Source organism: Mugil cephalus, chromosome 2, assembly GCF_022458985.1.
Source record: "Mugil cephalus isolate CIBA_MC_2020 chromosome 2, CIBA_Mcephalus_1.1, whole genome shotgun sequence".
Lineage (NCBI taxonomy): Eukaryota > Metazoa > Chordata > Actinopteri > Mugiliformes > Mugilidae > Mugil > Mugil cephalus.
In genome coordinates, this window is record NC_061771.1 from 24,044,128 (window position 1) to 24,056,986 (window position 12,859).

The 12,859-nt window shown below is 44.8% G+C and overlaps 1 protein-coding gene across 15 annotated transcripts in view; it reads right to left on the bottom strand.

Annotated features, from left to right (window-relative positions):
* The window catches only part of slit2 (slit homolog 2 (Drosophila)), an 84,692-nt gene that overhangs the window by 8,415 nt on the left and 63,418 nt on the right, over positions 1–12,859 (bottom strand). For 6 of the 15 annotated variants that reach the window (XM_047578479.1, XM_047578480.1, XM_047578484.1 and 3 more), the window contains 16 exons: positions 12,508–12,525; positions 10,987–11,137; positions 10,784–10,858; positions 10,519–10,662; positions 10,270–10,413; positions 9,988–10,154; positions 9,767–9,899; positions 8,235–8,303; positions 7,824–7,895; positions 6,607–6,678; positions 6,421–6,492; positions 5,138–5,301; positions 4,647–4,679; positions 4,037–4,161; positions 3,608–3,705; positions 557–696 (listed from right to left, as the gene is read on the bottom strand). In XM_047578479.1, coding sequence (XP_047434435.1) covers positions 557–696; positions 3,608–3,705; positions 4,037–4,161; positions 4,647–4,679; positions 5,138–5,301; positions 6,421–6,492; positions 6,607–6,678; positions 7,824–7,895; positions 8,235–8,303; positions 9,767–9,899; positions 9,988–10,154; positions 10,270–10,413; positions 10,519–10,662; positions 10,784–10,858; positions 10,987–11,137; positions 12,508–12,525 — 1,677 coding nt within the window. The remainder of the gene's footprint in view (positions 1–556; positions 697–3,607; positions 3,706–4,036; positions 4,162–4,646; positions 4,680–5,137; positions 5,302–6,420; positions 6,493–6,606; positions 6,679–7,823; positions 7,896–8,234; positions 8,304–9,766; positions 9,900–9,987; positions 10,155–10,269; positions 10,414–10,518; positions 10,663–10,783; positions 10,859–10,986; positions 11,138–12,507; positions 12,526–12,859) is intronic. The other 9 variants (XM_047578487.1, XM_047578490.1, XM_047578491.1 and 6 more) reach the window with 4 other exon arrangements.

Below are 12,859 nucleotides of genomic sequence, written 5' to 3' on the forward strand. Positions count from 1 at the left end.
CAGTGAACAGACCTTCCTTTAATTGTGTGCGCGGCAGGTTTGAGCCGACACAGTAGAGTTAGAGCAGAGAAGGTATTTTAGGTAAAAAAATTCCCATTAGTTTTTATATCATACGTTGGTATTTTCTAAACCAGTTTTAATGAAAGTGACTTAGAAGTGAAACACGTCTACAGATCAGACGGGTTTGTTTGCATAAAATGTGAACAGGAAAACATCTGGAAACAGGCAAGAGTTTGTGCACATCTGGTGAACTTTACTTTGTCTCTAATGGTGAAAAAATCATCTAAAGATTGATGTGAAAACTGACAAAACTGTTTTAAATTATGGAGCAATTTGAGATGCGTTCAATGACCGTGGTTTAAACCAACTCTAATAATTATTATTACACGTTATTTCATCATTTAACACAAACCCGATGGGGCCATTACACTATCTGGTACACATTAATGAAACAGGAATGCGTCAAGCGTGGTTAAACCAGCTCTAATATCACTATTTCTCAACCACCCCCCCCCCCCACCTCCGGGTTTGTAAGTCTTTTGTTAACATGTGTTACCTGTGTACTCCGGTGAGCACATGCATGTGTAGTTGTTGATCCCGTCGACGCAGGTGGAGTTGTTCTCGCAGTCGTTGTCTTCACAGTCGTCAATGTTGATCTCACACGCGTCGCCCTCGAAGCCCTCCGGGCAAACACACCTGAGACCATGAAACACACGATAAGTACGCAAGCAGGCAGGAAAAACACACACCTGGGAAATTATTATTTTAACGGATTAGTCAGTAAATAGCGAAACATGCCTGTAATCATTTATCAACGACTCATCATCAATGGCTTGTTTTAACTGACTGAGAGTATTTACTTTGCTATTATTTACAAGAAGTAAACGCATCTGATCCTCACATTTCTGAGGCTCACGTAAACACATCCAGGGACACAGCTTGTCCACAGACATGGAAAGCAACTGCTTGGGGAAACTTTCAACTTAAGGAGGGGCAATGTTTTTCAATCCCAGTGGAAATCTGCCCTAAAGCCCCCCACTCCCCCGACACCTGACACAACTATGTAAACCCTCAACCCTGTCACTGTTACAGCGTTGTTCAGTAAGAACGATTCAAAAATGACAGATGTCATCTCCCTGAGAGTTAAAAAAGAAAGAAAATGAAAGAGGATGGTGGTGAAAGAGGAAGAGGAAAGAAGATAAACATTAGAAAAACTATTTAATATGAAATAGCAAACTGAAGGCTGCTAGTCCAGGCTTAAATATGGGGAAGAGGCTTGGAATAAAAAACTGAAATATTCCAGTGGGATGACACATTATTAGCATGGGAGGAAGCAGTAGGAACTAAAGGGACAAAGGAGACGAGGGTGAGACTGTGATCCAAGATTTCATGATCCATGTTTTCCTAAAACAACTGACACAGGTGAAACCTGAAGGTGGCGCTAATGTTAATATGAACCTGTCTTCTTGAAGAAGTCGTGAATTGACTTGTGGCAGCGTCTCATGATATAGGCCACACCCACTTTTCACTTCACATACTCACACAAACAAGATCGTTCAAATTATTTTCTGAAACAAACTTGTCAAAAAATTATTGATGGGGAGGTGGAAAGGTCACACGCTGAAAGGAAGCACAGCGAGGATGCAGAGACAACATGTCTCACACCAGTTGGGGGGGACGCTTGCACATGTAGTTTCCTTTGTTGTTTCTATGGCGGCTACGATAACTGAGTGTCCAGCCACGTGATCAAGTCTAGTGAGGACATTTTTTTTGACCAGGGAATCAATTCTGAACAAATATCTGGAAATTTGTCCAAAAAATAAAATAAATTTAAATGGAAACATTTATGCTGACAAACTAAATGTTTAATTGACTAATTAGTGCAACTCTAATAGAAGACATTGGCAAATTTTGGGGACAAAGACATTCACGTAAACACACACACACATACACACACGCAGCTCAAAACAGCTGCGTCAGCTCCATCTCTGCATCCCCAGTAGAGAGTCATTATTGTGTTAACGTGTGCGTGCCTCAACTCTGTAACCACCACTCAGGTTTATTACCGCGGACACGCACGCACGCACACACGCACCATTCAGAGCGCTATATTATGAGTCTAATGAAGAGCGCTTATGCGGCACACACTCGCGTGGATTAATATCTCATTATATAGTCAGCGACAGCTCTTCGCGATTAATATTCCAACCTCTACACTGAAGGAAGAAAGAAATAACACGACGATGGAAGTCCAGACAAGATACAGTAACGGAGGAGACGGAGAGAGGGCCTGGGAAAAAGAGACGGGAGAAGACGGAGGAGGATCTGGAAGGATCTCGAGTTGGTTTAATTGTCTGTGTGGGTGGTTAAAATTAGCTCGGGGGCAAGCAGCGAGACGTTAGCTCCACTCGTGTCTACGCTAAACAGCCTAATGAAGAGAGGACGCTCCTCGCAGGAGGTCTGTCCAGCTCAGAGAGCAGAACTGGTCCCCTGAGACATTTAGCTCCTGTAAATTCATTCCCGTCTCCTATTAGTGGTGCACTCATGGAGTTATCTGCTGAGGATGCACAGATCAGCTGCTACGTCCTTGAGCGTGGTCTCAGTGATCAGTGGTCTGTTGATATCTGGTGTTTGGCGTTCGGCTTCATTCACCTTCGTTTTACAAACCCTGCAGGTTCTCCGCTGACGTAGCGATTCACGCTACGCAGTTGTAGCTTAAAGCTTCCGGTTAATCTTTATTCACTTAACAATTATCATGAAACGGGACAGAGTGTGAAAATTATCTGAGATATTTTCTGGCTCTGCTTTTTTTTTTTTTTTTTCCACTTGCACATATTCAGACGTCATCTTGGGTTATAGTCACCATTAATAATTTAGGTAACTACCCAACGGTTAATATGTGAAATGGTGCACTCCTGTGGTGTCCATTAGGTTGAGATGCTCTAAAGGAGACAGATTATGATAAAGATCATTTAGGGGGTTAGAAAGTTAGAAGAAGGACCTTAAAGGTGATGCGGTAGCCAGTGGAGTCGCTGTGAAAAATGGTGTGGTGTGACGGGTGGTGGGGGGGTCTGGATATGAATCGGGCTGCAGCGTTCTGGACCAGTTGTAGTTTGAGAAGTGATTTGAAGGGGAGACCGGAGAGCAGAGAGCTGCGATAGTCAAGGAGGGATGTGACCAGGGAGTAGATGAGGATGGCGGTGGATTTGGGTGTGAGGTAGGGGTGAAGGCAGTTGACAGAGTGAAGGTGTAAGGGTTTGGAAGAGGGATAGATTTGGGTGTCGTCCGCATATTGCGTTTTCTGAGGACGTGGATGTAGGTAAGGAAGAGGAGGGGTCCCAGGACAGAGCCTTGGGGAACGCCAGATTATAAAATAAAGAATACCCCGGATGTACCGGATCCTATATATCCGATGGTGATTTGTAGAGAGCAAGTTTGAAAACAAAGGCTTAGAAATCGTCCTCTGCATCCAAAGGGAACATGTAGACACAGTTTTCCACAGGTTAAGAAGCAAACCTTGAGCTTGACCGCGGATATTTTCACGTACAATCAATGAAATACATATTTATAACAGTCTGTGAAGGAAGAAAAGCCGCAAGTGTCTCACCAAAAGTTGCTCTCCTCTCCTTCCTTCAGATGGCAAGTTCCACCGTTCTGGCATGGGTTACTGATGCAGGCGTGAATGGGCTCCTCACAGTTTTGACCCTGCAAAACAAACACACACAAACACACACACATATTGAGCGCTGTCAAAGAAACAACAGACTGTCACAGTTGCCAGGTGTTGCATCAGTTGTCTTTGAAACAGCTTTCTCTTATCCTCACTTTCTCCCATCACTCAAACCTTTTACAAATACAATGTGAAAAAAAAGAAAAGAAAGAAAGGAGAGAAGGTATATCAGCGTTATCTACGTGTTTGTACATTTGTGTTGCATGTGAGAATGGAAATACTGGAAAGGGTTTTATTTACTTGCTAGTGGTGATAGTGCAGATGTTAAACTGACTGAGAGTTTGTTGTTGTTTGCACGTCGTGTACCTTAAATCCATAAGGGCATGTGCAGCGGTAGTAGTGCACCGGGTCGTTGGCGCATGTGCCGTCGTTCTTACAGGGACTGGACAGGCAAGGCTCACACTTAGCCTGGATACTCATGTCCACTGGGCCTGTGTCATGCACCAAACCAAACACACAAAAAACATGTGCACAAGACAGGATTAGTATTCTGCAATTTTTTGCATTTAAAGGAGGTGTTGAAATACACAGGTTTACAAACACTTAAGACAACTGCACATTATTAGGGACCTGCATAAACCTCGTATCTTCAAACGTCAGCTGTTTCTAGAGAAGATGTTTGGCTTCAGTTTGAATTGCAAAGTAGCAATATGTTGGAACATTTCAGGGTTGCATAATAAATGTTCACACATGTTGCTGGACTATAAATGAGAAAAGATGACATTGTCTTTGCAGGACCATGTACATGTACAGAAGGCACACATATCCCCATAATTTGATGACAGAACACTGAGGTTTAAACGCACGATGGTTGGTCAGAACATGAGGGCTGAAAAGGAAGAGGAGGAGTATTTCGGTCTGGTCTGGGGGCTGAGGGACTGAGGAGGAAGTACCGGGATATGATTGGCTACTTTACCTGGCACCAGAAAACCACAAGGCCCGGGGACTTCTACAGGGCGTCAGTTAGATTAGGTCAAAAATAGGTTTCAGTCACATATTCAAAGTTAGTGAGAAATAATAAGGTTTTAAAGGTTGAGGTCAAGAGTCAGTAGCATTTTGCAAACCACAGTCATGTGCAAGGGCATTTGTGGGTTATAGATTAATTACATATATACTTATACATCCACTAAAAACAATGTATATCTCATTAAATAATCTAAAAAAAAACACAAATCATACCAAATATTAAATATTAAAGCTGTATAATGTCTATTATTGGATATGCAGAGGACAGGGACAGTTTGCATATGACAACTTGTGGTCTCCCCTATGAGTCCTCATCAGGTGTGTGAGTTTGTTTTGTTGCTTCTGTAAAGTATGTGTGTTCATGTTTTTGTTCCTGTTCTTATTTCAGATGCAACACTGTCTAAACCTGTGCTAGAGTACTTCAGGTGTGTGTGCGTTTACCTGTGCAGGTAAACTTCTTAGAAGGCGTCGTGAGGAGCAGTTTATCGGTCATATCGCCGGGGCCTGTGCAGCGGGCGATGCCTGGCTCCTTGTAGCCGCTCTTCACCCAGTCTGAGAGCCACTGCATGTGGCAGTCGCAGTACAGCGGGTTGGCGCCGAGAGCCCTGACAGCCACACAAACATGAGAGCAATGTTCAGAAATACAGCATTAAGAGAGAAAAGGTGCAATCAGGTCAGAACCAGTGTCCTGGAGTATTGGGCCAAAAGACATAAAAGTGTGAATCGTTCATGAGTAGATGTGCTGACTGGTAGAATTAAATAAAGCATAAGCTACAGCTATAATATATGCAGTATATACCGGCTAACAAATGTATTATGGCATCATACAGTACTGTCTTCATACCCTGAAACTTGTCACTTATTGTGTATATTATTGTGGTTTAAGGTCTGTATCCGGACCCAGAATTATTATTGTTGAGGTAATACATTGCGTTCATATACGTGATTATTTCACTAAACGTTTTCTGCCAGAAGAAGAAGAAGAAGAAGAAGAAGAAGAAGAAGAAGAAGAGGAAGCAGCTGGTTGTTATAAGCGCTATCCATGGTGCTGATCCTAGAGGGCGTCCCAGATTGAGGCCCTCTGTCACTGGCAGCTGGCGACTTAAGATGTTTTCATCATCCTTCACTTGCGTGAAACCTATTAAACTATTTTCTACAGTCTGTTTAGTTTGATGATATCATCCAGTAGCAGACCAGTACAGTGTTTTTGACAAGAGTCTCGCGTGCTACACGAAACTTGTCAGAGTAACTTTCATAACACTCTGAATTCTTGTGTTTCTGCACGTCTCCACCCCACGGCAGGGGTTTTGTGGGTGGTTTTGTCTGAAAACCCAGTTTTGCAATAGATCAATTTTGCAGATTTCCCATGAAATCCATTATTCAGCAAAGAGAGAAAAGAAAGAAAGTTTTAGCCACGAGGAATAAGATGGTACATAACAGTGCTCAGGGGAACGCCATTTGAATTGCAAATATTTGGAGCTATTCCCATTACCAGGAAAAGGGACCGGGCACATTCAGGATCCAGGTTTTCATTTAACAAAAAGGAGGGAAGGAGAAAAAAAAGTTTTGGATGTATTTATTGTTCTGTTAGTCCCATATGGTTAGAGCCAATGTGCACTGAACAGGTACTTTTCCTTTCAGGTGATGAAAACAGGCCTTTTGGTGATGAAGTGGTTTTGTAACTTGGGTGAGAAGGTAGATTCACAAGTTTGTTTGTTACTCACAGGTGGGAAAGTGACGACAGGTCTTTGAAGGCTCCTTCTGGTATCAGCGATATGTCGTTACCATGGAGAGACCTGAGAAAGTGGAGAAGAGTCTGAACGTTAAACGTTTGGGTCATTAAACGACATTAAACTTCATATCAAACACCCGTCTCACTCATAATAAGGACGTGTCGTAGAGATACTCACAGCAAACGTAAAGACTTGAGTCCGTCGAAGGCCCTCACCGGGATGCATCGCAGGCGATTGTAGCTCAGGATTCTTTACACACAGAATTAACACGTTGTCACTGAGACAAATGCAGATTTTTTTTTTTTTTCCCCGAGATGTTTTCAAATGCAGCAAAGCATCTCAGGTCACAATCAACTATAACTACTACATCCAGCTGAGTCAAACAGGCAAAGCAACAAACACAGACACAGAGTCATGTCTTACAAGCATAAACACAAACATCTCACACTCAGACTCCTGATCTTTATGTGTGTTTTTTAGTTATTTACAGTGACTATGAGACATTACATGTGCACATGTATCACTACACTGTAGACACCATAGACTGGATATAAATATGGGGAGTATAAATATTCAGGGAAATGTTGGATTATACACTGTACTCGTTTTTAAATTTAAGGACTGCTGCACAGAGAGGTTGTCATGGCAACTGGTAGTCGCCATTATATCACATCCTATTATGTTTTTAGAGCGTCAAATATAACTAAAACAAAACCTATCCAAAGAAATTACACTCAACCACTTAAAGTGATAGAAACCATCAGTGAAAAAATAATAATTTTACATTTTATTTTAGCGTTTTAGTTTGACCCAAGTCCCATCCACTAACATGGAGGGGGTGGAGCTTATGAACTATACTGCAGCCAGACACCAGGGGGAGCTCTACTTGCTTTGGCTTCACTTTTGAGGAGCAATTCGGCATCTATCATTCACAGTCTATGGTAGATATATAAAACAACGTATTGATGTATTTAACATGTCTTCCCACAGTCCCAAACCTGCACACTTTCCACTCCTTGACTACTTTTTGCAAAATCTCCTTTATGCATTACTGATATTTTCTGACATGATTTGTGTGAGATCAACTTTTTCTTTGTGTCTCAACTGCTTCAGGCGGTTTCCTCACTCGTTTTATGACAAACAGAAAACAGAAAAGTTGCGTTATTTTTGCTAACGGTGTCCTCAGACACACAGGAGGGAACAATAGTTATTGTATGCGCGACTATGTAGCATAGGCTCGCAAAGAATCTGCAGCTCCCTAAGTAGATTTCTACTTTCATTTCGTCAAGGGCATCCTCTCCCTGAGCATTTGCGAACTACACACATGCACACACACACACACACCCACACACAGACCACGCATCGCAAAAGGACTGATGTAAAGCCAGACTCACAGGGTAAGCAGCTCGGACATGTTACTGAGGCTGTGGTTGGACAACGTGCTGATCTGGTTGTTACTCAAATCACTGAAAAGGAAAACAACAACAGAGACGTAAAACATGCGAATCCACACACGCAAAACGGAGGCCGTGGTGCACCACACAACGCTCCTCCGGGGTCTGCTGTACACTGTCGACTGTCACGACAACGTGTTAGGACCGAACAAGGTCACGGCGGTGATTCAGAGCAGACCTCTGACAGAATAACAGTCGGTTAGTTTCACAGGCAGAGTGCAGAGAAAACACAGGCCAAGACAGAATCCTTAACTAATGACTGCACAAAAACTCTGGCTTCGTGAATTAAAAACCTTCGTGCGTGTGTGTAATATCTGTGTGTGTGTGTGTGTGTGTGTGTGTGAGACTTACATGAGTGTTAAGTGTTTGTAATTGGAAAGCTCCACAGGAACCTGGGTGAAGTGATTCCCGTCCAAATACCTGTGAGACGGACAGAGAAGAAGATCAGACACCGAATGGAAACAAAAATAGAGGGGGATGTAAAGGAGGAATGGGAAACAGAGACAGAGAAAATGAGAAGGGAGAAAATGAAGTTTCAACCATGTGGGAAATTCGTCATATCCACCAGTGTGAGCAGTCATTACTGCTACAGCCATAATAAACACTGGAGCCTAATATCCCCACAGGCGTCTCTCTCTCTCTCTCTTGTTCTAACACACATACACAAGCGAAGGTCCTCTCTCCTTCACTTTGATACAATGCGCTGTTAATCCGGCCTATTAATTAAGTCTCTGTTAATATTGGAAGAACCATGTTCCCCACAGGAGGAAACACCGAAATGATAGAAAATACCAGCGAGTCGTCTCTCTGATGTTTAATTTAAAGCTATCGTTTTTCTAATCACTGGGGATTTATTGTGCGGGATCGTGTGTCGAAATTAGTTTCTGAAATAAAATCCTTCGTGAGCCTGCGCTGCATATACCTGCGTGTCTACAATCCCTCGCGTTACTATTTTCACTTGTTTTTCTGATTAAGCTCCAGCGCATTTACTGGTGCTGGTTATGAATTACGTTAAAGTTTACGTAACGCTGATCAAGTTTATAAGCACCGTGAATATCTCTGTGCTTCTTGAGGTTGAAATGTGGCGACTGTAGCGACTCTTCTGCGTTTCTTAGTGACGTGTTCGACTCGTATGATGGAGAAAACTGTATCTGTAAAGCATGAGTCTAATAAAATCCAGAGGAAGAAAAACAGTCGGAAAAAGAAAAGCCACATTAATGTTGAAAAGTGCTTAAAAAATAGAGGCCGGTCACAGATTCCTGAGTGGATCACTATTTTTGAGAATACTATAACATTTAAATCCATCTAAATGTTGGATTATTGTCTCGGAGCTACGGAAATTCCTCAGTATTTTTTTTTTTTTTTGCAGCTAATCCCAAACACGATCCTGGAACTTTCCGGAGCCAGTGTGCATACGTCATACGGGTGCATCACCAGCAGCCTCTGTGTAATTGCCGTCGCTGCCAAGAGGCTTTCGATGATTGCGACGTAATAAGTTTGAACTTTTCTCGTGCCCAAAAAAACGGGACGGTGCAACAGGAGAGGCCGTGTGTAAACAAGGGCCTCAAACCAAATTCACGTCCGTGGAAGCTCTTTGTGAAGGGACGATCGAGCGCCAGCCCTTGTGTGGGTTGGGGTCACTGAAACTCTAACTGGATTATGTGAAAAACGTGAAGTAATCACAAACAGACTAGTTTTTAGTCATTTTTTAAAATGACGGATGAACTAGCGGCGTCTTAAAGTCAAAAGTACAACCCAACGATGTCATTCAGAAGTAAAGAAGAACTCAAACAAGTCCGGCTGCTTTTGTTTTATCTCTGTTTTTTTTTTTTTGGACGTGCCACGACCTGGATGACTGAGGGTCTTCACGGCTTTGAACTCACAGTTCGGTGGTCTCCTTGGGGAGGCCTTTGGGCAGCGTCGTGAGCCCCTTGTTGCTGCAGCGCACCACCGTGTCCAGGCAGGAACACTCTGCCGGACACCTCAGCACCGGAGAGCAGCTGTTCTCATCGTTACCTGGCGGAGATGAGACGTATGGATGAGATCAGAGGAGGAGGAGAGGCTGCATTTGTGTTTGTTTTATTTTTTTTTTTATTTTGCTCACCATCTTCACAAGCAAAGTCCTGGACGGCCACGTCCTGAATGGGAATCTCCTTCAGGAAGTACGGGCTCTGGCAGCGAGGGTTGCCCGTGACGATGCGCTTCCTCCTCAGCCAGTCGCCGAGCCAAGCCAGGTGGCAGTTACAGTTGAAGGGATTGGCCAGGAGGTTTCTGGGAGATCAAAGTAAAAAAAAAAAAAAAGACAGAGATGAAAGCGCCCTGAGGTGGTTTTGAAGCGTTTTTCAAGTGTTTTCACATTCGAGTATGTGAGCTTGTTCGTCCTCACAGTGTGGACAGGGAGTGCAGCGTGTCGAAGGCGCCGGGGTTCATGGAGGTGATCTGGTTGTCGTAGAGCGACAGGAGGCGCACGGAGCTCAGCCCCACGAAGCTGCTGTTGCTCACGCAGCTGATGCGGTTACTCCTCAGCATGCTGCTCGGGAAAATGCGCACAAGTGAGTCATTTACAGGAACAAAAATAAAAATAAAATAAAACTGCAATATATTTGAATATTGCTTGCGATGTGTGTGAACCCACAGTGTGCGGAGGCCGCCCAGTCCCTTCAGCATGCGATGGTGCACGTTCTCCAGCCTGTTGGACGTCAGGATCAGCTCGTTGACCCCGGAGGCTCCTTCGAATGTGCCCTCCTCTATGTCAGTGATGCGGTTATTACTGAGGTTTCTGCGAAGACGGAAGGGAAAGCGGGAGGAAAGAAAGGTGAGGAAGAGGAAAAAGACGTACAGAACGGAGCGAACGCGTACGGTTCATTTTATTTTTTCTGTGAGCTGCTACTTTTACTCACATCTTCCTCAGCTGAGGCAACTTTTTGAAGATCCCCGTCGCCTCCAGAACAGTGAACTCATTGTTGTTCAGGCGCCTGAGGACAAAGCAGAGGTTGGTCAGAGACAAAGAGAGGCAAAGAAAGAGCATTTGAAGCTAAAGACGCAGACTGGGCAGGAGGGTGGGGGGGTTTGAGTGCGAGGTATTAGGCAAACAAAGACTCACAGTTCCGCCGTGTACTGAGGAATGTGATCCGGTATTTTGGTGAGTTTCTGGTTGGAGCAGTCGACCGTCGTGCCCTCGCAGCGACACTTCTCGGGGCAGGCCAAGTCGGCGAAGCAGTCGCCTCCGAGCTTGCTGCGGTAATCCTCGGTACCTGGTCACAATCACAGCCGCAACGTCACTGAATTGCCTCTCGCACCCGCGCGCGAACCGCGCAACCCCGCAGCATTAGCAGGCGTCGGCTCCGACTGAAGCCGCGACACGACGGAGGAATTTTTAAAAGCCTTGCAGAGGGAGTCGTGTTTTTTTTGGCGACGTGTTTCGATCGTGATCGTACGCGACACTCCTCGTCTGCATCGCTTCAAAATTCTCCACGCGTGTCGCAGCCTTCAAGGAGCCAAGTCACACCGAGACAGACACACAAACGGTGAAGATCAAAACAAGTACGTGGAAAGACTCGAAACCCACGACAAGAAACAAACTGGAGATTTTTTCTTTCTCCCACCCCCCCCACGTCCTGTCAGACTACAAAGCAGTTGTTAGTGTTAGAAACCAAACAGCATCAGAAATGAGACCACGACACGCACGCACGACCCAGGCAGTCGTCCATCACGCTGCACAGACACGCACATATACACAGCGTTATGGGGGGGAGCGGGGGGACGGGGGGAGAGACGGGACGTTTGCTGTCTCTTGCGTCTCGGCCTTGCTGTAGGGTTTTGCAGGGCCGTTCCATGGTGCTTGACAGAACCATGTTCCACTATAGGAACCTGGCAGCCACATGGTTAGATCAAGCACAAAGGAACAACCTGCAGACTGACTGCTCCTCTGCTGGAACACAGGGGTGGGAAGGAGGAGGAGGAGGAGGAGGAGGAGGAGGAGGAGGAGAAAAAGGAGACGTCGAGGAGTTAGTGAGAGGGCGTCACATGGGAGGAAAAGAGAAGAGGATGGAAATAAATTATAATGAGAGCCATTAGGAAATGAGAGAGAGCGAGGGAGAGGAAATGTGTAAGTCGGGGCTGAGGGACAAACAGGGGACGGATGCAGCAACGAGAGGGAGGAGACGTAAAAGGAGGAGATCAGTCGAAAGCAGTGAAGTGTCTGAGGAGGAAGGAGGAGGGAGAGCGGAACGTCTACAGGCGTCTACATCCACAGACACAACGGGAAGAACAGGAACAGAGCAGCTGTTTGCAGAGGAGTGGGAGGAGAGTTACAGCAGCAGCACTGAATGCAAGAGAAGCCCACACTTCTGGGTACTACACACACACACACACACACACAGACACACACAGACACACACACAGACATGTATCCAAACATGAAAGAAATCCATGAATCATTGTGCAGCTCAAGTGTAGCTTTCGTGACTATTCTTTTTTTTTGGTGTAAACAGACAAGAGGAGTCACAGAGGGGTCAAAGGTCACAGGCCGGGCTCAGGGGTAAGAGGTGAGGGGCTCGGACTTGGTGGAGAACCACGGGTTTGTGTGTGTGTGTGTGTGTGTGTGTGTGTGTGTGTTACTTACAGCCGGTGTGGTGTACTCCTGAGTGTGTTAGAAAGGCAGTAGGAGAAAGAAGAAGGGATTTCACTCGTTTATTTGAACAGGAGAGCGAGGGAGAGAAAAGGAGGAAAAGCTGCAATTTGTGCTCAGTCCTCAGGCAGTGATTCATTTAAAGGAGGAAAAGAATTGTGGACAGTGACACATGACGCAGAACGGACGCTCTCATCCGGCCTCATTTACTAGAAGCAGAGCTGAGTCTTAACTTGGACGAGAGACGTGTTTGTGCTTAGCTACCTGTTCTTTTTTTTTTTTACATAGCAGTGTGAAATAGTGGGCAAAATGCAAATTAAACTAGACGCTTTTAGATGTATTGATC